Here is a 24,891-nt window from a genome sequence, read left to right as displayed (position 1 = left end):
CATATTCCACACAATCTATGCATGTAAGATTATTAGACTTGCCTGTGCTGGGGCAGATTTTCCCGTTCCCATTAAACTTTGCATAGCTTTTTGTCCCCTGGCATTTTCAACACCAGGCTTGAAACGGGTGTGCTGCTGGCATTCCAAACAGTTTCTTACAGCCATTGCACACACTGTCAAACAGAGGGGAGGCATTAACAGTTCTATTCTATGGAATATGAAAAACACATCGGTCAGAATCATAAATGACAAATAATAAAAGAACAACAAAAATAGGGACAGGTTCATTTCTTACAATTAAATTGTTTGCTTTTGTTTTAGAAACAGCAGCAATAGCGTTCCTCACCAATATCAGCAGTTTGGGATTTCAATAATTGAATACGATAAAAAGGTGAGGGGGGCTTAACATAATACTCTATATGCCGTGTATCCTTTATATATTTAAATCACTTCTTGTAGTTTACTGCCATAGCAACAGCAGCTGAAGTTCTTAATCTGATGTATTGCATGCCATTTTTAAAGCATAAGGGTTTTTTTTTTTTTCCCCCTCATTTCACAAGTGACAAATGTAAACTCTGAAACGTTTAGATTATGGGAATTATTCTGCTTGGAATGGACTAGCTTTTTCCATTAGAGCATTCATATATCAATTTATAAAGATACGTTAGAGAAATCTTGTTACAACCTAGAAATCAGATTACACAGCAGCACAAGGAAAAGCATACCTCATAAAATATTAATTTCATAAAGCCATGCTTCTAAAAGCAGACTAGGGCCAGACTTCCATTTCACTATATCTCACTTCTGTAATGGCCTAATATAAATGTAAAATGGCAACATGGCTTCCATTTAACATGCAAGTATACTTGGCACCATTACGTTTACTTCCTTTTCCATAAAGTGCATTAAAAGAAAAAAATCTCTACGTACGCCATTACACAAATGAAAGCACTCGGGTCTACTTGTTTATTAAACGGATTGTTATTCATAGCGTAGCTGACATGAGGAAATGAGAAAAACTTGAATAAAAAAATTAATAATGTAGGCGTTTGTAACTCTTTTATTCAGACCTGTAACCTCAGGACTGTCACTGTTGCTCTAATGTAAATAGGATATAACACAACAGGTCCAGGGCTAAATCCAGACCATTCCGAATATCTAATAAAACTTCTCTACTTCCTTTTATGAAGACAGTGAGTCATAACATTAGAAGAAGAAAAAAAGAAGAAACAGAGTAACAAGGCTCCTGAGTTATTTAGATTTTAGATATTTTTGAAAATGGAAGCACAGTGAAGAGCAGTGTTCTAAATGCTTTTACCCAATCTGAGGCACTGTCTCAGAATCCCTCCTGATGAGATGTTCTTTTCCGCCTCAATTTCGGTGAAGCTAAGAGAGCTAGCAAAAATCAGCACGTCTACAAGGCTAATCAGTCTCTGGAGGAAGGTTACAGAAGCCTCAATGGAAAGACCCTGAGTTGTCTCGATGTTCTCCAATTCATGCTGCGAAGAAAACAAAGGGGCTTGATTGTTACAAGAGATTAGACATTATTGACAGGGGAAAAAAAAAAAATGGACACAGTTATGTCCTGCCTCTTCCACAGCATAACAACATCATCAATACATCTAACAGGTACATTTTCTCAAAAGTAGGACATAAATGAGAAACAGTAGGAATGAAGCAGGGCTATCAATTTAGAGGATGAAATCAGAGTTGCATTATAAGAGAGAGCGATGGCCTAATGGAAGATAGATTGGTTTTGTTTAGGTACACTGCTTCATGGGAGTGGTACAGTAGAGGTGGAGAGGCATGGTAGGCTTGTAACATCAATCCACCAAAACACAGAAACTCCAAAGCACATCTAGACAGAAATCACTGAGGTATCTGACTGCTTACCGTAGCGGAGGTGGCTGCTGACAATAGAGGCAAGATCCCACCGCAAGCCATGATGATGTTGTCTACCACTTGTGAGATCAGATGAATAGTGTTGTGCACGAAGATGACATTTTCACTGCTGTTAACAAAATCCATCACCGTCTTTGTGGAATGACTAAAAATAAAATTGTCCTTGTTAGTCAATCACAGAAGTGTTACGCTTTTGTACAGCTTTCTAAACATTACCCGTAGCTCTAATAGTAGTCATTAAAAAAGAAAAATAAAGAAGAGAGATCATACAGTATGCCTTGCTTAAACTTCCAAAGATGCTTCCATTAGGTCAGGGTGAAGCATTAAACATTTTAAATATTTGAGAAATGTATATTGAATTTAGTAGGGACACATTTACCTTTCCCAGACTCCATTTATCAGACATAATGCATTTCAACAACATAGAACGAGTCCCATCAATAATATACAATTTGAAGTTAACACACTGATACAACATTAAGCTAGCAGTTATGCACTAAAAACAGGTAGCATAACAATAGTACAGAGGAACCCCTCCATTACATTCATATTCTCAACATATTGAAATGAACTGACAGACAATGGCCTGAATCATGAGCTTTTATTACAAGGACCAACTTACTGTAATAAATACTTCTGCACAGTATACCCCACTTAAGTGTATCTTGTTTAGGTGTGGATCCCACCTAAGTTTATTAAATTCCAAAATTTCAAACCATTTAAGTGTATATCCTGTTTTATTGTGTGGCGGCGACACTTTTTACAGTTAACTGAGCACATGCATTGTGAACCGACGCAAAAGGCATGTCATATGCAGACAGGCTAAAAGAATTGAATCTGTTCAGTCTTGAACAAAGAAGACTACGTGGCGACTGATTCAAGCATTCAAAATTCTAAAAACTATTGACAGTGTCGACGCAAGGGACTTTTTCAGTGAAAAAAGAAACAAGGACCAGGGGTCACAAATGGAAGAAAAAGGGGCATTCAGAACAGAAAATAGGAGACACTTTTTTACACAGAGAATTGTGAGGGTCTGGAATTCCCCAGTAATAAGCTGACACCCTGGGATCCTTGAAGCTGCTTGAATTTTGGGATCAATAAGAGTGTAAAAAGGCAATGAATGAGTGTAAAAAGGGAAACTGAAAGATAAGAGACTGTTAAAGCTATGATGTGCTAAAATGAACACAGCATTTTTTAAAGGTACGTTGATGATGATTTCTGTTCAGTTTTCAGGCAGGCTAATATATTACATGTAATGTGAAGAGACAATGAAATGAATACAGTAAATTGTCTGCAACGTATATACAACACTCTAGTAACAATTACTTCTATTTCATTCTTGAGTCAAAAGGGGTATTTTATGAATGTGCATCACTGTGCATTGTTCACCACGTAATGGATTTTATTAAAATGTACAGTATTAACTAATGGTTCTGTGTTTTCTTATTGAAGTAAAATAATGAATTGTTGGCCTGAATTAAGTGAATCCTCAAAGAAATGGTAAATACTTAGGACTGTAGTAAAATGTAGTTTGTTACCGGTACAGTAATATTTTAGAAGAAACTGTAGATCACCAACCTGCTTAAGGGTATACATGTAACTATTTGTGAAAAATAGGTTATACACAGCAGTTTACTTTTTTTAGTTTCAAAAAAATCTGGAGCCTCGTTTTGTAACACACTAATTGCTGGACTAACAGTTGCTGTCATGGCTGCTACTTCTTGATATTTTATTGGCAGTGCAGAATCTTTACAGTTGATTTTGTTTTCTTTCATGCCACCATGTTATTCTGTTTTTTTTTTTTTGTTATTCTCCTTACTACTTTATAGACTCAAATGACATATTTGTGGATAAGGTACATTTAAATTTGAACTTAAAACAATCCACTGGAGCCACAGAGTAGCCCAGTTCAAAGCTACTCACCTCCTCCACATTTGTACATCAGTCTCAATGGAGAACAGCAGATCGGTGAGCAAGCGCTGGTGCATGTGAGACCACCTGAACTCAGGGATGCGAAACATTGTGGACCTTGCCGAAGAATCTCTCCCCTGTACACCAGAACCAGAGGCTTCTTGTTGTCCTTGACCAGACTCCTTTAAAAACAGAGTAAATACAAATCAAAAAAGGAACAGGTAACTTGGTTGTCCTGCTACATGTAATCCAATTAAATGTTGTTGAAAATCATAACCAATGTGTGCAATGTGCAGTATTACAGAAATGGCAAAGAAGTAGGTAAAGACATGTGTTTTATATCATTATTATTCAAGCAATTGTGACATACAAGATGGTGATCAAGTTGTTTGAAAGTCCTGTTTTTGCTTGTTGGTGGGTTGATTGTGCAAAAGCATGTCTGTCTATCATATCTACACAGTTTTTCTACTCTATTTGTTATAAATATAAAACAGACTTAGCAATTTCAGGAAGACCAAATACAATTCTCACCTGAATAAATAAAATTAGAAAATGATTGAGTGCAAACAGCCAATCAGCTTCGCACAGAAGCTGATTGGCTGTTTGCATAGAAGCCCGCTGGAACATTGAAGTGCTTAACTCTGAATTACATTTTAAAATCAATCCGCGCATAAATACCAGCTTTTTCCCTTAACATTTTAATCTACAACTAATCTGATAACATAAACCTACTTAACATACTTTCTGACGCTGGTCCAGAGACAAGGGAAATCATGTCTGTGACAGGATACCATAATGAAGGCTCAATTTGCACCTACTGAGAAGACACGATTGGTCTACAATTCTGTCATCGGCTGGATCCAAACAACACCCTCCCTCAAAACCAGCCAGTCAACTCCAAACCCTGTTTCAGTTCTTTCCGCACCAGCTAATCCACTCCCTGCCTGCTTGAATGACGATCCGCCTCCAACAACAAGTTTCGAGTCAGACTCAATACTACACGAACTATTCAACAATTGTAAATGTCTAGATAAAATTACAAGAAGAAAGAGTAAGACCCCCAATAAATATCTTAGCAATAACAATAATGTTTTCTCTAAGTGTATGTTGTTTTTCTATTCCAATTATGTTAGGGACTATTTTCCTCAGCCGAATTTTACTTGGCAAAATATCAGAAGTTCAAAGTAAATATAGGTTTTAAAGTTTTTTTTAAAAGAGAAAAGAAATAAATAAATTGTTTTCTAATAGCTATAGAGCGCTCTCAATGCGGGCTCTACTGTGTGGTAGATGACCTTGACTTTCGTGGTGCCCTCGTCTACGGCTCGGGATGCATAACTTCAATCGCGGTCATATACCACACGGTAGAGCCCACATCTATGTGCTCCATCGCTTAATTAGCAGGCCGGTCATACAACTTACCGATGGTGAAGTTGACTCTTGGCTTGTGCTTGCTTTCAGCTCCAGTCTTTCAGTGTCAGATGCCACACTTGAAACATCTAGTCTCGCTATCTTGATCTCTTTGGTCCTGGTGGTAGCAGTGGTTGTAGGGGTGATGGAGGTGGTGCTCTCAGCAAGACCTTGACCTGCATTACTGCCACCATTAGCTTTTGTTTCATCACTGCTCTTCTCTTCCACCTCCTTAATGGACTGATCATTGACTTCTGCCTCTGCCTGTGTATGTACCTGCTTCACACCTTCATGCAGTTCAGACTCAGAGGCATCAGAGACAGGTTCTGGTTGGATCAACGTGTCTTCAGCCTTTTCCTCATCTGTGGGATGAGATATGTCATCACCTTTCCCTGTTGTGACCTCCACCTTCTCTGCTCCTGGGGATGAGTCTTCTTGATTTTTATTATCAGCCTTGATTTGCTCATTTGCAGAAGCCACATTTCTACTTTCTTTCTGTTCTATGTTGTCTGTTCCAGCAATTAAGTCCTCCAGTTTCTTAGAAGCCTCTGATGTAACTTGCTCCAGGAAGGCATCTGCTGAGCTGGCTTCATCCACAGGGTTATCTGTCAATGTAAGCTCCACCAGGTTCTTGGGATCCTTTATAAATTCTTGCAGTGTTTTGGCTGTGGGTTTATTAATTGGCTTCTCACATTCCACTTGCTCTGTGGAAACATCTTCTGCAGCTGTATATGAATCGGTCACTAAAGCAGATGCATCAGCAGCTACTGGCTCTTCCATTTTCTCTTCCTCTGCTTTTGGTTTAGAGGCCAAAGTAGCATGTTCGTTGTCTTCAGTCTTAAGTTCAGTCTCAGAGGAAGGCACCACTTCCACATTCTGGCCCTGAACTGTTTTAGGAGAATCTGTGGTGTTCACAGCTTCTGCATCGCTGATACCAGAGATAGTTCTGATGAGGCCCGCATTTCCTACAGCAGAAGCTTCACCCCCTCGTCTTTGGTACTCTCTGAACATCTGAGCAAGGTTCTCCTTGTGTTGTTCAAAAGTAACCTAAAATAATTTAATCAAATACAAAATAAAGTTTTTAAAAAGTGGTCAAGAGAGTCACAAAAAAAGACAAAAAAACAGCAATATAGAACTACAATAGTTTCAGTAATTGTTGTTAAAACACTGGGGAAACATAAGAACATCAAAATGTACACATAAGAGGAGGCCATTTGGCTCAAAAATTTGTAAAAGTTGGGTCTTACTCAAGGATCCAAGTGATTCTACCTCAACAACCTACTCTGAGTGAAGAAGTGTCTCCTTTCTTCTATCTCAAGTCTATCGCCAATTTCCAACTGTGTCACCTGGTCCTGGTTTCTGCATTGCGCTTATAGTATTGTCTAGGATTGTCAACTCCTTTTAAGATTTTAAAGACATCAATCATTTCCACCCTAATTTTTCTTTGTTCTAGGCTAAACAGAATCAGTTATTTCAGGTAATCAGTTATCTTCATAGCTCATTCCTTAAAGCCTTATGATTAATCTGGTAGCTCTTTGTTGGACTCTCCAGGGTCACAATGTCCCTTTGGTATTGTAGTGACCAGAACTGGGCACAGTCCTCTAAGTGCAGTTTCACCAACGCATTTTACCTCATCATAACTTCCTTGGATTTGAAGTCTACACTTTTGGCTATATATCCAAGTATTCCATTAGCCTTTTATGAAACTTCATATTAAAACTGATAAATTTAATATTGACATCAACTGTACAAATAGGAATTAGTTTTACTATGGTCAGACAGCCCTTTGAAAAAGCAATAGTGTGTTTTTAAAAACTCATGGGTGATGGCTTGGGTAATATAAAGCCGGAACTATTAACTATCAAGTCACTTTCATCCCTTGATATATATTTCAGACCTAGAAAAAAATAATTACACAACTGGTTTTGGATCTATGATTACTTCTCACAAAGTCCAATAACATTACTGACTCATTTGTCTTTACTAAAACTTAAGACTGATACCCATCCTGTATTACAGATTTTGTGCTTTTCAATATGAGTAAGTGGTACATTAATCAGAGGTACTACGAAGACAGAAAGTCAAACTGGGATAGGAAAAGTTACCCGTGTGCACTTTACAGTTTCTTCCTAAAGGCATTTGCATTTGTAACAGAAAACCTGATAATTTGCAATTAATTAGCAGGTATTGTTCTAAATTAGCTTGCTACAAGGGTAGTCATTAATCTTCCAAATCATTTGATTGCTAATCCATAGCTGTTTGCTCAGTGAAGAAAGCTCCTAAATGCACTACTAGTTAAAGACTTTTTTTTTTTTTCCTAACTACAGCATTTGCCATGTCATTAATTTTAACTTAATTTGACATTCAACATTTCCCAATTAGCAGAGCAGGTATTTAGCATATAACATCGTCCTGTCTTAATATGATCCCATTATTAAAACTAGTACCTGCACAGATGTTATAAAACTAATATTCAGACCTTTAACAGGGTTTTAAGAAAGAACATCCAAGAACATGTGCTTTTTTAAAAGAAGCAAAAATCGGAAACAGACACTGAATAGCACACTTTGCTATGCTCATTTTAGGTATGCACTACAGGCACAGTGTATTAAAAAGTACATAGAGCTAACAAAAATATTAGAGTCAATCTTACCAAATATGTATTGCTGTCACTTCACAGGGTTCACATTTTCAATATAGACATTGTATTTATTTTTTTTAAATGGTATTTAAGCCACTTATGAAGAACTGTATTCATTGTTCCATGCAGATATTTTAATACTACATAATCACACTTTAAGGAGGTCACGTGAAGGAATGCAGTAGACAAAAACAAGTGAGGCACAGTTGATATATATAAGTGAGGCACATATCTATAATATATATATATATATATATATATATATATATATATATATATATATATATATATATATATATATATATATATATATATATATATATATATATATATATATATATATATATATATATATACACACACACATATACACACACACACACACACACACATACTGTATATTGTGTGCCCAATTATTTTACCACAGGATTATCTCCCCAATTTGGAAAGTACAACCATTTCTTCCCCTCACCACAGCAATTCCCCACACAGCAAAGGGGAAGTGAAGGTTCAGTGGGCGTCCTCTGATCCCACGACCGATCTAGCTTCCTCTTTTACACCCAGGAACTCCAGAGCAGATGTCAGAGAGCTACCAACCTCTGAAGGCAAACGCCAACCCTGCAGGTGTCTGCTTTTGAGCACACTGGGTGCCTGGCCAGGGGGGTTTGCTGTAGAAAAAGGAGGAGAAAGTGTCCCTGTTGGTTTTCTCTCCCTAACCCACAGCAGAGGCAGAACCAATGCAACGCTCATTTCAGAATCCCCACCGAAGACCGGCAACTTCACACAGCCAGGATGCTGTGCTTTATGACTCACACTGCACACCACACGGCTGTGCTTTTACCAGGTGAGCGGCATCATTCATATTTTGTTTATGAATTGCTATGAAAAAAATAAACACAATACCTGTTTACTATTTTGTGTGCGTCCTTCAAAAAACAAAATGCGATGGAGAATAATACATATCAGATAAGAGTTACTGGAATTTTTTTGTTAGCTCTATGTTCTTTAAAAAGAAACATGTTTTGACCAAGCAGATGTATTTGACCATTTTAATTAAAGCACGAACAGGGTTAACTAAGCGTGCCAAGAATAACACTGTCAGTTGGAGCCACTGAACTACTCTACTCTCACATACATACGGTATGAGTAGGTTGGCAGAAATCAAGACAGATCTGTCATAAAAATTCCAGAACAGATTAGCCACTCAGACCTCAGTGTCTGCAGTGTTGAGTTTGTTAAAACAGAACAGATTGACCAGCACTGATTCATCTTAAATCTGAGAGAGGTGGTTAGTGCTTTCTCCAGACACACAAAGAAAGAGAAAAGTCCGCCCCCTGAATCAGATGAAGTGAAAAAGCAAAACAAAAAGGAACCAAGAAATGAATTGTATCATTTAAAAGTGATTTCTCTTTATAGCAAAAAATCAATAAAGGTAAATTAAACTGATTCACTCCTTCTGATCTCTATTAGTTGCACTAGGACCCTATTCACACTACTGGGCTGGCCTAAAGCCGCCACATATTTAGGTATGCAACCCCGTTCACATTTGCGGTTTAAGGTGCCTTTTTATGGAACAATAGCCTGCACTCAGATATTAAGATATACAGTAAACCTTAATTTGTAGCAGATGTTTCTTATTAATATTTTTTTCTTCAATATAGCACAGTAGCAACTTTATGGTAGATAATAAAAACCTAATATTACTGCTCCCTCCTAAAGACATGGAATTAAATTATCCCCAGCCACGCCTACTCCAAACAGGATTAATTATTCAATAACCGGTTAAACGTGGAATGATTTTATACAAAAATAAACTATTATTTAAAATTCATTTAATTTACAATAAACATTCATATATTTTGCATTACACATGTTTCTTCTCATTTATACATACTTGTTTAACCTGCATGAATACTGTCTGTTTACAAATACGATCGTTAAACTATTTTATTGTTTACTCATTATTATTACTCATTGTCCTTTGTATTCTCTAGTCTGTAACCATTATCAGTAAAAACTGAACATTAGCCCCATCTTCTCATGGAAGATTACCGAAAACATGGCTTGTCCCACATGTATAGCTACGACAACTTCATTAAGGGAAGCGCACTAATCTAAAAGAAATGATCGGCAGTTTAATGTGAAGATGCGCACTTCTGCAACCATGTATACTGTTGTGTGCAAAATAAACAACGGTGGCTAAATATGCCAAGTCGCCAACATTACTGAGATCCACAATCCTGCAGTTATATATATATATATATATATATATATATATATATATATATATATATATATATATATATATATATATATACACACACACACACACACACACACATATATACACACACATATATACACACACATACACACACACAGTTCCTTGCAAAAGTATTCAGACCCCTGACCAATTCTCTCCTATTACTGAATTACAAATGGTACATTGAAATTTCGTTCTGTTTGATTTTTTTTTTTTTTAAAACACTGAAACTCAAAATCAATTATTGTAAGATGACATTGGTTTTATGTTGGGAAATATTTAAGAAAACTAAAAAACTGAAATATCTTGCTTGCATAAGTATTCAACCCCTGTTCTGTGGAAGCTCCCAGTTTGCACCAATGAAAGAAATTGCCCTAACGAGGGCACAATTACCTTACCATTGGCCTCCACCTGTGAACCATTAAAGTTCCTGTCACATTTTCTGGATAAAAACCCCATTGCTGAAGGATCATTGGTAAGGCTGTGAATCTGAAGGAAAATGAAAACCAAAGAGCATTCTACAGAAGTTAGAGATAAAGTAATACAAATGCATAGATTATGGAAAGGGTACAAAATAATATCCAAGTGTTTGAATATCCCAGTGAGCACAGTTGGATCAATAATCAGGAAGTGGAAGCTACATCATACCACCTAGGCAATGCCAAGAAAAGGCAGTCCCGCAAAATTCAGCGCTCAAACAAGAAGGAGACTTGTGAGAGAAGCCACAGAGAGGCCAACAATCACTTTGAAGGAGCTACAGAGTTCAGTGGCTGGGAGTGGAGTAACGGTGCACCAGTCAACCATATCAAGAGCTATGCATAACACTGGCCTGTATGGGAGGGTGGCAAGAAAGAAGCCGTTACTCAAAAAATACCATCTGAAAGCACATCTGGAGTTTGCCAGAAAGCATGAGAGTGACCCAGCTGCGATGTGGGAAAAGGTTTTGTGGTCAGATGAGACCAAGATAGAGCTTTTTGGCCAAAACTCAAAGCGCTATTTGTGGCGCAAACCTAACACTGCCCATGCCTCAAGACACACCATCCCTACAGTGAAGTATGGTGGTGGCAGCATCATGCTGTGGGGATGCTTCTCATCAGCAGGGACTGGGCATCTTGTTACAATTGAAGGAAGAATGGATGGAGCAAAATACAGGAAAATACTGCAAGAGAATCTGCTTCAGTCCGCTAAAAAACTGAACCTTGGGAGGAAATTCACCTGTCAGCAGGATAATGATCCCAAGCACAAGGCCAAAGCAACATAGGAGTGGCTCAAGAACAAAAAGGTGAATGTCCTACAGTGGCCCAGTCAAAGTCCTGATCTCATTCCCATGGAGAAAATGTGGCACTACTTGAACATTGCAGTCCACAAGCGTCGTCCAACCAACCTGAACAACCTGGAGCAAATCTGCCAAGAAGAATGGGCCAAAATCACTCCAACACTGTGTGCAAAGCTGATACATACTTACCCCAAAAGACTTAAAGCTGTTATTGCAGCGAAAGGTGGCTCTACCAATTATTAATGTGTGGGGGTTGAACACTTATGCAAGCAAGATATTTCAGTTTTTTATTTTTCTGAAAAATATTTCCCAACATAAAACCAATGTCACCTTACAATAATTGATTCTGAGTTTAAGTGTTTTAAAATAAAATATCGAACAGAACGAAATTTCAATGTACCATTTGTAATTCAGTAATATGAGAGGATTGGTCAGGGGTCTGAATACTTTTGCAAGGCACTGTGTGTATATATATAGCTTAGTTATGAAATAACAGGAACAAAAGGTAATTGTAACAAATTAAGCTTAATTATAAATGCACTGCAGCTCATATATCACGTGAAAGAACCTGAACGTTAACCCGCTGATTTTTAGAATTAAAGACCGGCCAGTTAGTATGCTACAAACAATCTTATAAAATGAGCTTGCTCTAGACTAGTCAACTTTCCAATATCAGATGTGCACAGACACCAGGCATGGGTGTGTTCCTAGTTTAGATCAAGGTCCTTTTATAGACTAGTTTACGTGTCTACATACATTTCTGGCAGGTGGCATTGTTTCCTCCCTCATGTTTCCTTTCTGGGTCATTGATCAGACAGATGTTGTTTGGGGCTGCACAGTAGATAGTGTAAGTATCTATAGGTTGTCCAAACCTGGAATCATGGTCAAGTCTGTGGCCAGGCCAGAATGAAATCCTATTGCAATATAAGTCCACAGTGAAATACTGCAACATCAACAAAGTGTAATAGAAGCTACAATACTTCTGAATAATGCAATACACTTCATATTTTAAACTGTACAGCAGTATAGCTTCAATGAAAAATAAATCTAGAGGAATGACACAGAAACAGCTTTGGAGTCCAGCATGCTAGGAAGCTTTTGGGCAGGGGCTGTTGCATTGGAATGCAAGCATGTCTGCTACTTATCCCAGCTAGAGGAAGGAATTGAACTAGAACGGCAGGCCCTGGCACCCAACCAAATGAAGGCATTTCAAGCAATTTACAGGCTTGGCTTTGAGTTCTTCCAGAAAAGTGGCGTCCATGGAGGACCAGGCTGGTGAAAGTGATCCATGCTAAAGGAGAGCACACTCGTTACTAAATTCAGTCATCAGCTGATTACTTTTAACATGTGTATCAATTTCATTAGATATTAATTAAAATGTTTTAGGCCAAATACACAACCTGTTATTTGCTAAATCTGATTTACTGCTAATCTTGCAATGGTGAAATGTGCAGAGGTTCTATGCAGTGTTTTAGTCAATGTTTGTATTCTTGTGCCTGTCATCATGAATGTATTGTACCATGGAAGTATAAATGAGAGCATTTGTATGTTAGTACTGGGACAAACATAGGTTTTTCATTTGTGAACACCCTTTCAAAACATAAACCATTTCTTTCATACATTTTAATTATGAATAAGCTGGAAAACATATTACAATTTGTACCACATAACAATAAAATAATCTTTTGAGAGTAAAATAAACCTGATACCCCATCAAATATATATATTTAAAAGAAAGACAGTTTTAATTCAGAATGTCATTTATGCATTTCATTTCCATTATATCTTTTTGATAAGTCATTTAGAAATTCTGTTGTATAAAAGAAATTGCGACTGAATACATTTCAAGCTGTGTTTGTTTCAATACTTGAACATTTGTCCCAGCACTGTTTTTTTGTTTTTTTAATGTATGCTTAGAAACAAAATAATAAACCCAATAATGAAATTTTTGATTAAAAAAAGCACTTTTTCAGTGTTTTGATAAAACGCAGAAAAAGAAAAGCAGTGTCGAGCAGGTTAACAAAAAAGCCTCTGGCCACCGGAGCAGTGGTACAGCTGTGGGAGGAGTGAATTACAGTGACAAACAGCCTGGCTACTACAAAGGTGGCAGGAAATCTATCAAACTGGACAATAAAATGGCAATTGAGTTTTTTCAGGTTTTTTTTTTTTTTTTTTAATAGCAGATGCATGTATCTTGATGTGTAGCACTGCAGTGCCTATCAAATTCTGCAAGTCCCGTTCCTTGTCAAAGAACAGTGTTTTTAGATTAGTGTTGGGGTACAGTAAACAGCCGCAGTAGAAATGGCATTAATCTTGTACAATTATAGGAAAAAAGCAATTACAGCCTGTCCGTGGCTGAAAAGTGTGATCAATTTCTTTACACACACCAGACTGTTGGTTGTGTTCTTTTACTTGGTTAAACTGTTTCTTGGAATGTCTTACACAAAACAGTGTGCAATTAAAGACCGAAAATGGTTGTTTCTTGCGAGAATGTTTAAAAAAATAAATAAAATGCCATCACAGTGACATATAAAAAAAGACTCCTGCTATATGTGTAACAAAAACAATTCTAAATACTTTAGAACTTCACATTACTAATATAAAAAAATAATAATAAAAAAAACTGAAATGGGGGCAATTAAACTGAATGAGACTATCTGGGGTTTACCAAAGATGAAATGTTCATACCTTTGCAATTTGATTAGGCAGCTAATTTAAATTTGTTCACGCAGGTGTAGTGTTTTTATTTAAATTACCCTGTTATTAGGTTTAACTCCTCAGATCTAACGCTCCTACAGCATGTCCTCCACGTCCATATACTAGTGATTTCATGCAATATTTCCACAGTTAATACAGTACCAGTGTTGTTCAAACTGTAAAACAACTTTTCAGTCTAACTTCCGTTTCTGTCTCTCCCTTTTGATACAGTATCTGAACCGAAGAAACGCTGCGCTGGCACTGTATAACACAGACACCTTATTCAGCATTCGTTTTATAACTAAATAAATATTAGGCCTATTACGTGGTTATTTTTCCTAATGCGTTTACTTTTTTGCGGTAAAAGGAGCTGTAGCTTTCTCCGGGAGATGAGACGCTTCAGTCCCACTCCAGCAGCTGAACCTGGGGAGAGCCCATTCCCTCATCCCCCTCCCCCCGACTCGCTCTCCTTCTCGCACTTGGTCTGCTTGTTTGTCGAAAACTTCGAAATGAACTCCCGACCGCCAATTAGCCAGGCTATTTATAGTTTAAAAACTGCTAATTAATATCATCCAGGAGAGGGAATTATCAATTTTTTTGTTTTGTAAAAAGTATAGCGTTGATTACATGGTTAATTCATTCATTACATGATTACATGGTTAATTCACGGAAAGTTACATTTTTGCTTCACTATATGTGCATTATAGAGAGGGAGTTATTTTATTTTCTTTTTTAGTCAGATGTGTGTTGTGTCCTGCGGCGCCCCCTACCCCCTCCCCCGTTTATAACGCTCTTCAGTTATAATGCTCCCAAGACCTGCGTTATAGCCAGGGAACCTGCGATTCCCTAATAATATATATATATATATATATATATATATATATATATATATATATATATATATATAGAGAGAGAGAGAGAGAGAGAGAGAGAGAGAGAGAGAGAGAGAGAGAGCGAGCGAGAGAGAAAAAGCAAGAGAGAGAGAAAAAGAGATAGATACAGTACCATGACACTGCCTCCTCCATGCTTGCCAGTGGGAACCACACATGCAGAACACATGCGCTCACCCTCTCTGTGTCTTAAATACTCGGCGGTTGGACCCAAATATTTCAAATTTTGACTCATCGGTCCATGACTGACTTTCACTCCTCAAATGTCCAGTTTCTGTGTTTTTTGGCCCAGGCAAGTCTCTTCCTCTTATTCTGCACTCTTAACAATGGTTTCTTTGCAGCAATTCTTCATTAGACCAGCTACATGCAATCTCCGCTGAACAGTTGATGTTGAAACATCTGTACTTCTAGTAGCATTTACCTGAGCTTGTATTTCAGGCACAGTTAATCGCCAGTTCCCCATACTTGTGACGCAAATGAACTTGTTCTCTGATTCTGAGGTCACCCTTGGCCTGCCTGACCTTGTTCGGTCCTCATGAGTGCCAGTTTCTTCAATCGTTTGATGGTCCTGGCCACAGCAGTTACAGACACTTGCAAAGTTCTTGCGATTTGTCTTAAGGATTGACCTTCATTTCTTAAAGTAATTACAGACTGTCTTTTTTCTTTGCTTAACTGAGCGTATTTTGCCATTTTCTGCTCCCTTAGATTCAGGAATGACAAACTTGTGCCTATGCTGCCTATATTTATAGTAATCATGGACCCTCATCTGTTAACAATAATTGGTGACAAAAGGTTAATTAGGTAACATGCTAGTTAACTCAGAGAACATCTAACAAAGACACTTTTATACTTAGGCCAGTGTTCTAACACCGTGTTATTCACATTTCAGACTTTTAACTGACTTGGGCTTCAGACTGAAATCCCCTTGCTTTGGGTGACCAGTTCATTGAAATTGACAAGATTTACATTTTCATTTAAAAATTAAATTTTTGAATGCAATTCACTTATGATTATCAGCTTATATAAGTACATGTATCATATAATGAAATATTAAGTGTTTATAGACAAGTTTATACAGCTAAAAGCATAGATAATCAAGAAAAACCTGGTTTCAAGCAGGTGTACTCAAACTTTTGACTGGTACTTGACATTTAAAAAACCTAATTCAATTACTGTAACAATGTTACTAGCTAAGGTTCACTTTTGGTCGACCCAGCTTTCATTTAAGTTAAGACAACTGGAGAAGCAAGATCTTCCACTTCGCTTAAGAGTAACTGTATGACCTCCAAAAATGCTGCCAGAAGATCAGGTGTGCCCTCTTGTGGATTCAAGCCTTTATTACCTCACTAGACCAAAGTACACGAATGCATGAAACTCCTCACAGTGGAATTCTTTTGACATGCATATTCACTTGCAAACAGGTCATTTAGGACACAACTTACAACTCAGCGCATTATATATATATATATTATATTATATATATAATATATATCTATAATATATATATATATATATATATATAAAAACCAAAGACTGCATAATCAAACAACATTGTTTAACCTATTACAGTTAAAGATACTGTAATCATTTGAATAGATCAAAAATGACAACTGTAAAAGGAACCCAATGGAGAATGTATCACTGGGAGTATTATTCAGAAAAAGCAATATTAACAAAAATAAAAGTAAAGTCCAAACACAGCAAATGGTTGAACAGTAAGATATGTATCTTCTTCAAATTTACTGTGATATGTTTATCTTGCATTATATTTTATTTATTTATTTATTTTTACACTGAACCAAAAACTAAACCAAGTAAATAAATACATGGATTTATTTTATACAAACTAGACACTTTAAAATTAGGTCCTTTCCTACCTTGGCGTGGGTGATGGAAAGAGTATCCACCCAGACGCGCCAGCCTCCCCATTCATATTTAACTGCATGGTAGAGCAGGATTCGGAAGATGGCATAGACCATTTCTGTAATTTTCTGCTCTTCCGAGTTCTTGGGGTTGATGTAGCACAGAGAGAGCATCCATTCCTGCCACACTGAACACTGCAGTAAACTCCTGAATAACACATTCACACACATTTGAAATCCACATAAAAAACTAAGAGAATATTCAACATCTAATTTGGCAAACAGATATACTTGAAAATGCACAGATTGCTACCTTCCTCGCAAACAGAAAGAGAAGCAAGCACATTTTTTAAACAAACTATTTGTCATTCATATAAAAGAATATGGTGATGTGTGTAACTAAGGCTTTTTTTTCTTAATTGACATTGTGTACAAGAGCCCTTACCTCCGGTTATCCCGGCTGTTATTGAAAAGTTTGATCATGTCTGACAAGAAGACTTTGCGGACATCCATGCTTTCCGGGCACTGGGGGGAATTCTTCAGCAGGGCTGCTATCACCTTGAGGATTTTTCTGTTTTTAAAAAAAAAAAAAAAATATATATATATATATATATATATATATATATATATATATATATATAGATTTATTTTGTTATTTCAAATGAAAATTTAGATTTAAATGTGGGGCAATGTCACAATCAACCCCAGCTGTGCTAATCATGGCCTACAGACCTTAATTGTTACAAAATGTGCTGTTGTGCAGTGATTCAATTTCCATCAGCATTAAAAGGCAAAAGCAGCTTTTGCAAGAATTCGCTTGTTTGTGAAAAAGAAAACACAATCATTTGAAAGGAAATTCATAAGCATGGTTTTTGTTACACTTTTTATATCAGGTGTTTTAAAACACAACCACATTATCATTGATCTAATTTTTCAAAGTAATGCCATTACTAAAAATAATAAATACATAAACATGAAAACGCTCTTAATGTAACATGGGCTTTCAAACATTAACTTTGAAACATTAACAACAGTGTCATGATTCTTGCTACAAAACACATTTAGATTATTCTTATCAAGCCATGTGGTTTTTGATATAGGTACGAAACTGGAAACACCAAAGACAAACTTTCTTGTAAAATGGTAGTGCCGATTATTCTATTCCAGTTAAGAATCAGCAGAAACACCACTCATCTATTTACTTATTATGATAAATCTCTGTACTACACATGGCCATAGTTCTCAACAATAATAATAATAATAATAATAATAATAATAGATTACATTTAATGTCTAACCTTAATATGCTGTTATAAACCATTTGAATTTCACTACAAATGTGTGTTTCTGTACACCATAATTTTTTACTAAAAAGAATGCATGTTTAAATCAAGTATTTTGACAATGTCAGTGTCCATTTGCCTGACAGGAAGGTTTGTATTTCATCTCTTTGATAGAACTTGAATATAAGAACTAACTGATGCATTCAACCTAGCATTCTTGTAGGTTTCTTTTTATGCCCAAACCATTCAAATTATGAGTCACTGATCTTTAACAGCAGAAAATTACCTCAGCATGTATTTAGACTTTTTCCATTCCACATTTGGTATAACTTTATCAAAGGTAATTGAGAAAATGCTATTTTCTTTTAAATTTAGACTGACATTACTAAAGACTGCAATCAGGGACATTTTGAGGCTTCACTATGGATTAAATCAGGGGGCTTTATGCACAGGAAGACATTTGGAAATTCTCCAAAAAAATAAATGTAAACTTCAAAATGATATTGTTTCATATTGGCATGAATTCAGTTTTGGATGAGACTTTAAAAGATTTATCTTTTAATTGGGCATTTCACTTTATGCAAAGTTAAGAATTGAATTTTTACATTACATTTTTTTCATCTATTTTAGAAAATGCAAACACAGAAAAAAAACATTAAAAAGGGGTCTTACAGTCATTAACATTTAAATAACTTATTAAAATCAATCTTTAATATTTAACTAAACAAAATATACGTTTCTATTCATAATAATTCTCAGTTGTGCTAAGAACACCTGGTTTAATAAAAAACCTTTTACTCATATTATGAGTGAACTAAATTAAACTAAATCAAAATATATATTCCAAGAAGAAACAAAACCTCAAAGTAATTTTCTTTAATGAATCAAAGGTAAGAAGAAAAACTGATTTTCATACATTTTGCAAGTTTTTTTTTTCTTCAGTACATGTTTAAGTTAATAGAAACCCTTTTATTTATTTCTTTATTTATTTTTTTTAAAGATACAAAAAAATAAATAAAATAAAGGAATTCTTCCGTGGGGTAATACACACTTACGTGGGTTTTGTATCTTTACTGATGAGTCAGGGTCAGGATGTTGTTTGTGTATAACCTGGGTACAGATCTGTTCTGTGAGGATCTACAGGGGCAAAAATAATTACATATTTATGAGTAAACGGCATTACATAAATCTTATTTTGATGCAGAATTTCTACAAAGAACAGCTGTCAACATTATGCAACAATGCAACAAGATTTTCCTTTAAAAATACCTAAACGCTTTTCTTAGTTGTTTAAGCTACTTTCCCATCCTGTCTACAAAAGTATTTACAATCTGAGCAAGCCTGCCATGATAAAACTCACAAAAGTTATTTCAGTTTTCCTTAGACAACTGCAGAAAAACAGCTATTCTGTTCATTTTGTGGTTAATAAAAAAAACTCTATAAAAGCACATGGGAGGTGTTTCACAATTATATGACTTACAAAGGTAAAGAGATAGTAATAAATACCAGTTTTTGCAAATTAATGTACAAAAGACAACACTTATATTAATAAAGCGATGGACTTGTTCTTGGTTAATATTTACCGATTGTGTCTTTAAGCAATTTGTAGAACTCCAACCCTTACATGCTGGGCCGATTATTGTGTTAATATGAACAACAAAAAAATGTGTCACTACTTCGCGAGTGTGTTTACTATAAAACTGAAGCATATCATTGTAGCAAAAAAATATAGTATTGCTAGGTAAATAAATGTTTAGCTTAGCTTTTTTTCAATACCATAGGGAATTTCACATAAGTTACCTCAAACAGGACATTATACGTAGTCATTGTGAATACATTGGTATGGAGCATCAGCCGCTCGGAGAGCAGTGAAAACAACCCATACCCAAGCATGACTTCAGCCTTCCTCCTAAAAGAACAAGACCACAAGTGTAGTTATTTCCCCATCCCTAAACACTTCTCCAAAGAATTGGACCTGTTCATAAATCTTGAGTATACACATTTTAAGATGATAACTTTGTACACTTGCATGTTTTAATTCAGCATATACAGTATGAAGGTGAGTGCCAAACTATTGGATAACATGTGCATACAACATCTGAGATTTGCTTTAACAGTTCACAAGAGTCACATTAAAGTGTAGAATGACCAATTTCCCCACATTTTTTTATTCCCAGAACTTAGCAGGAGCCACCTCTGCCCCCTTTTTTAAATAAACTTACAGACACACAATGACTACACTATATACATATATTCAATTATTTCCATTCCACAGAAACTATAAATACATAATCACAACTGCAATACTTACTTGGCCCCTAAATGTTTTAAAAAGTAACCCAACACTTTCAAGGCTTGTACTCGAATCCCTTCACCTTTTGATGCAAGAAGCTTATAGATGACTCTGTAACAAAGTAAAGGCAAATTAGGTCACATATTCAGCACATATAGATTTAGAACTTGTAAACATAATGCAAAAACGTTTCCCAGAAAGAATTAAGGAGAAATAATTATGTTTAACGTTATGACGAAGTATTTTACACAGATACAGTTATAAAGCGAGAAACTGTTCAATAAGCAGAATGTGTAGTTTGTAAAGCATGGCTTTATGCTTTAGTGTTGCAATCTCAAAACATGTTCTTGGAATAATGGTTTATAAAACAAACTGAAATATAAAACATTGCTAGTTGAACATTTCTGACAATATTAAAAACTTAAGTTAAATATTTATTCAGTACACTTCCCTGAGGTATCCCACATTGCAGATCTTCAGCATATGATCAAAAGTAGTATTTGTTGCAATCCATTTTAAACTGGCAACAGACTATCAAAGTGAGTGGGTACAGTAGCTTGAGGTCTTAGCCTTGAGATTATTACAGGCCTTCCAGTAATATCATTATGTACCAGCAACATCACATAATCCCTAGCCTTCAAGCCAGGGAAAAAACAGGACATGATTATGAACAGTAAAATAATCAAATAAGAAACTGAAAGGAAAAATATAAATCAAAAAGAGTTCCTAGATTGAAGTGCACATTCTGACTCCAGGTGAACTTTTGAGCACCAGCAGAAATATGAAATGACCCTGGTAAACAGGTTTTATAAAAAAGGACCCCTGTAAATATACATAACCTATTTTGTCCAGCTTTAATAGCCAGTGTAGGCACATTCATTAGAATTTTACTTTGTCCAGATACAATAAACTCTTTACCGTATTCCACTGCGTTGATCAAAGGCCGGGACCATGGAGCCCGGATGTTCAGACATCAACGCAACCAGCAGCTGCAGGACATCCATTAAGTTGTCATCCTAGATAAATAAACACAACAGAAGATCATTAGCATCACGTCTGACGTGATAAACACCCAGTTGGTGTTACAAAACCTCCTGCAGTGTTTACAGGAAACACATGTTGTCTAAATAGCTGCAATATATATTTGAACATAATCCCAATTGTTTTGATATTATTATTAACAAATTATAGGTAAATCAACTAGGGATTTCCTTTTTTTCCCCCTAAACATTGCAGTCTATCAAGATCATGCTCCTTCCTACAACAAAGATGGTGCTCTGATTGAAACAATTGGCATTCTGATGGAACAGTAACAGAACTGTGGCAGGAGGGAGCATGATCTGGGTACATTACAATCCTTAAGAGAAATTTCTTTCTCCTGGCAAACAATCCCGAGTAAATGTTGAGAAATGTACCATCATTTGCAATAATTATTAAACATATATTAATATTGCCAGTAAATGCTGCACATATACTGTCAGGTTTTTTTTTTTTTTTTTTTTTTTTTAAATAAACAATTACATATGAGATAAGTATGTGTAAAAATGACGCAACGAGAAAGTCAGACGTACAGTTCTATGCCAAAAAACGCTAATGTACTATCTGAAACTAAAGTTTTATCAATATAACGTTATATTTCTTGAATGTAGTTATTTAAACATACTTTCTGTGAAAACTAGTCCAACTGTAAACACCTTTTTTTTTTTGGATTTTACACTTTTAGTTTCAAGGTTTATTTTAATCTATGCACCTCCACTCAAAACAATTACCGGTAAGTGGTTTGTAGAAGTGCCTTTTTAAAATCTGGGTATTTTGTAGGTCTACAGTTATTTCTCATAACAAAGGATATTTAATTTGTCAGGAGTCAGTTTTTAAAAGTGTTACAGAACCCCCTGCAGTGTAGGGTCTACACATCGCAGCAGTTTTTTCAGCATATTCCAGATGGTTTTGATATATATATTTTTATTATTTCATTTCACACATCCAACCTATAATAACTTTCAACTTTTACTCAGGAATGTTCGTCAGGAGAACAAAAAAAAAAAAAAAAAAAAGAAGAAGATTCTTCTAAACATTGTAGTGAATCCAGCTCAATCTCCCTCATGCAACAATGCGGGTCTCCGATTGAAAGGAGTGGCGCACTGGAGGGACAAAAAACAGGAGTTGTTGAAGGAGGGAACATGATCTGGATACACTGCGATCCTTAGAAGACTTTTTTTTCCTACTGGCAAACGTGCCAGAGTAACTGAGTAATATATAGCTCATGTGTGACAATTTTTTAAAAAGAGTAAGCAATATGTTTAAAAAATATATATAACGCTGCAGTACGGAAAACACGGGACACAGCAAACGTACTGTAAAGTAATGCATGTCTTATAAACTTTGGAGGGTCTTCTGTGTCAACTACAGAGTGTAGAAAAGAAACATTCATTCTTGCTTAGGGTGCCACCTTGTGGTAAGAAAGAAATACAGCAGACAGAGAAATGTATAAACACTTCATTGCAATCTTACTTCTTCAAAAAGCTTACTGTTTCTTCCATAGTGAATTTGAACAGAATATTCAATATAATTGTTCCCCAAAGTAGTGTATCAGGATTACACTGGGGTACTGCTGGCTTGTAAGCGGTTTGCCTAGAGAGTGACTGAGTGAAATTTATTTACTGTCATGGCCCCTAAATTGTTAGCAAATTACATTGTACCTCATGAATCGTAAGTAGGTAGTTCAGAATACTCTGCAGCTCATCTTCCTTCACACCGTAATCCTACAAGACAATTAAAAAAATAAAAGGAATGTTTCCTTAAAAATAATACAGTAGTGCGACTGCAGTGGGACCAGTGTAAGGGCAGACATGTAAAAAGTCAGATGAATGAATCCTGTTTTAAAAATACCATTATACACATCTGTAACAGTTACTATATCGCACACACTTACTGTTTTGAGATTCAGCTTTCATTAGGGATCTCCCCGAAATCCCTTGTTTAGAAAGATACAGGATATTAATGTAGCCGTCCGCCGTGTGGGTGCGGGCATTCACTGTCCAGTGACAGGCAGGAGAACGGCGGAGGTGGAAGTTGATAGGCCCCGCAGACTAACAGGATTTATTTACTTAACACAGCTCACGTGACACTACCAGCCATGGTAGCGCATGGAGCACATACAACAGTGTACGAAAACTTTGGTAGGATGGACCTACAATCTCTGAACTAATCTGCTCTGTTAAATAATACACTAACGTTGCTGAAGAGCTTGACCATGGCGGGTAAATGATTAGGGTGTATATGTGATGGCCATGTACACAATGGATTACTGTAATGCTGTCAACTCATTTGCATAACAAAGTTCTCAGTCACATCTCATTTTGTGGTTAATCTTTGTTTCCCCCAGATATTTTCACTTCGACCAACAGCATATTTTTTATGTCACAATAAGCTCAATTCATGCGTTGCAGAAAATAGGACTAGTGTGATAATCCATTACCTGCAGCACTGTTAAAATTAAGACACCACAGAGCAAATGGCTGTCATCCAAGTCAAACTTTAAAAAAAGAAAATCAGGACCAAAAGGAATAATGCTGTGAGAATGTTGTTATGCTAATGAGGTAATTCAGTGTTTTAAAAGCCATGGTTATCAACCAACACTGATTTAAGTTCTCTTGATAATCTCTTGCAACTTCCACAGTATTCACTATTTGCCATTGCTAACTCCTGGAGCCTGTTCAGTTATGTTCAGTCATTTCTGCATAAAACACCTTTTTATATTCAGATATAAAATGTCCTGTACCATTGCTCAGCCAAAGCACTAGCCCCAGAATAGGTAGTCTGTCAGACTCCTCCAGGCAGTTACTGACTAAGAAATTGTTTTAAACTAAAATTATATTACATCAGAACAGGTTTCCCACAGGTCCCTTGATGACCTATTTCAGTACTGTAGGCCCGCAGTGGAGTGCAGAAAAAGGGACCTACAATGATCTGATGCCTTGTAACAGTTTCATATGTGAGAGAGAGAGAGAGAAAGAGAGAGAGAGAACTGCATATTTACTGGAGTATATGGTTTACCTAGCATTTGCTAACACTAAATAAAATAAAATAAACTTGTTTGTTACCTTCATTATTAACTGTTTTACAAAGAGCAACAGAAACGCACGGAGGGAATGGGTTTCTTTCTGGTTGGGTCTTGGCCAATCTAAATGACAAAAAAAGGACACAATCTAAATTTACAAATCATGCTAGTAGTAAAACAATATGATAATATGAAAAAAAAAACATAAACACAGTCTTTTTCTTATTCCAACTTTTTAAAATGATTTTTGCATGAGACGCTAAGAAGATCTAGGTCTGTTTACAACAACAGCAATAGTATATTACCTATACACAGACACTCTAAAGACATGCATTTCTAATGGATGGAGTCACAAACAGAATTATAAATGAGCTCAATAAATAAGCTATTCCATACCCAAGCCTTT

General features: G+C 36.1%; 1 protein-coding gene across 7 annotated transcripts in view; it reads right to left on the bottom strand.

Annotated features, from left to right (window-relative positions):
- The window catches only part of LOC121296784 (lipopolysaccharide-responsive and beige-like anchor protein), a 295,937-nt gene that overhangs the window by 230,471 nt on the left and 40,575 nt on the right, over positions 1–24,891 (bottom strand). For all 7 annotated transcript variants that reach the window (XM_041222596.1, XM_041222620.1, XM_041222603.1 and 4 more), the window contains 14 exons: positions 24,882–24,891; positions 24,529–24,608; positions 23,125–23,187; positions 21,344–21,441; positions 20,444–20,536; positions 19,933–20,041; positions 19,188–19,269; positions 17,295–17,418; positions 16,865–17,057; positions 5,233–6,267; positions 3,826–3,995; positions 1,894–2,047; positions 1,319–1,499; positions 43–173 (listed from right to left, as the gene is read on the bottom strand). The exon at positions 24,882–24,891 is cut by the window's right edge and continues 159 nt beyond it. In XM_041222596.1, coding sequence (XP_041078530.1) covers positions 43–173; positions 1,319–1,499; positions 1,894–2,047; positions 3,826–3,995; positions 5,233–6,267; positions 16,865–17,057; positions 17,295–17,418; positions 19,188–19,269; positions 19,933–20,041; positions 20,444–20,536; positions 21,344–21,441; positions 23,125–23,187; positions 24,529–24,608; positions 24,882–24,891 — 2,523 coding nt within the window. The remainder of the gene's footprint in view (positions 1–42; positions 174–1,318; positions 1,500–1,893; positions 2,048–3,825; positions 3,996–5,232; positions 6,268–16,864; positions 17,058–17,294; positions 17,419–19,187; positions 19,270–19,932; positions 20,042–20,443; positions 20,537–21,343; positions 21,442–23,124; positions 23,188–24,528; positions 24,609–24,881) is intronic.

Source organism: Polyodon spathula, chromosome 2, assembly GCF_017654505.1.
Source record: "Polyodon spathula isolate WHYD16114869_AA chromosome 2, ASM1765450v1, whole genome shotgun sequence".
In the NCBI taxonomy this organism is placed as follows: domain Eukaryota; kingdom Metazoa; phylum Chordata; class Actinopteri; order Acipenseriformes; family Polyodontidae; genus Polyodon; species Polyodon spathula.
The sequence above is the reverse complement of the archived record's forward strand: the minus strand, read 5'-3'. Positions and strand labels throughout refer to the sequence as shown.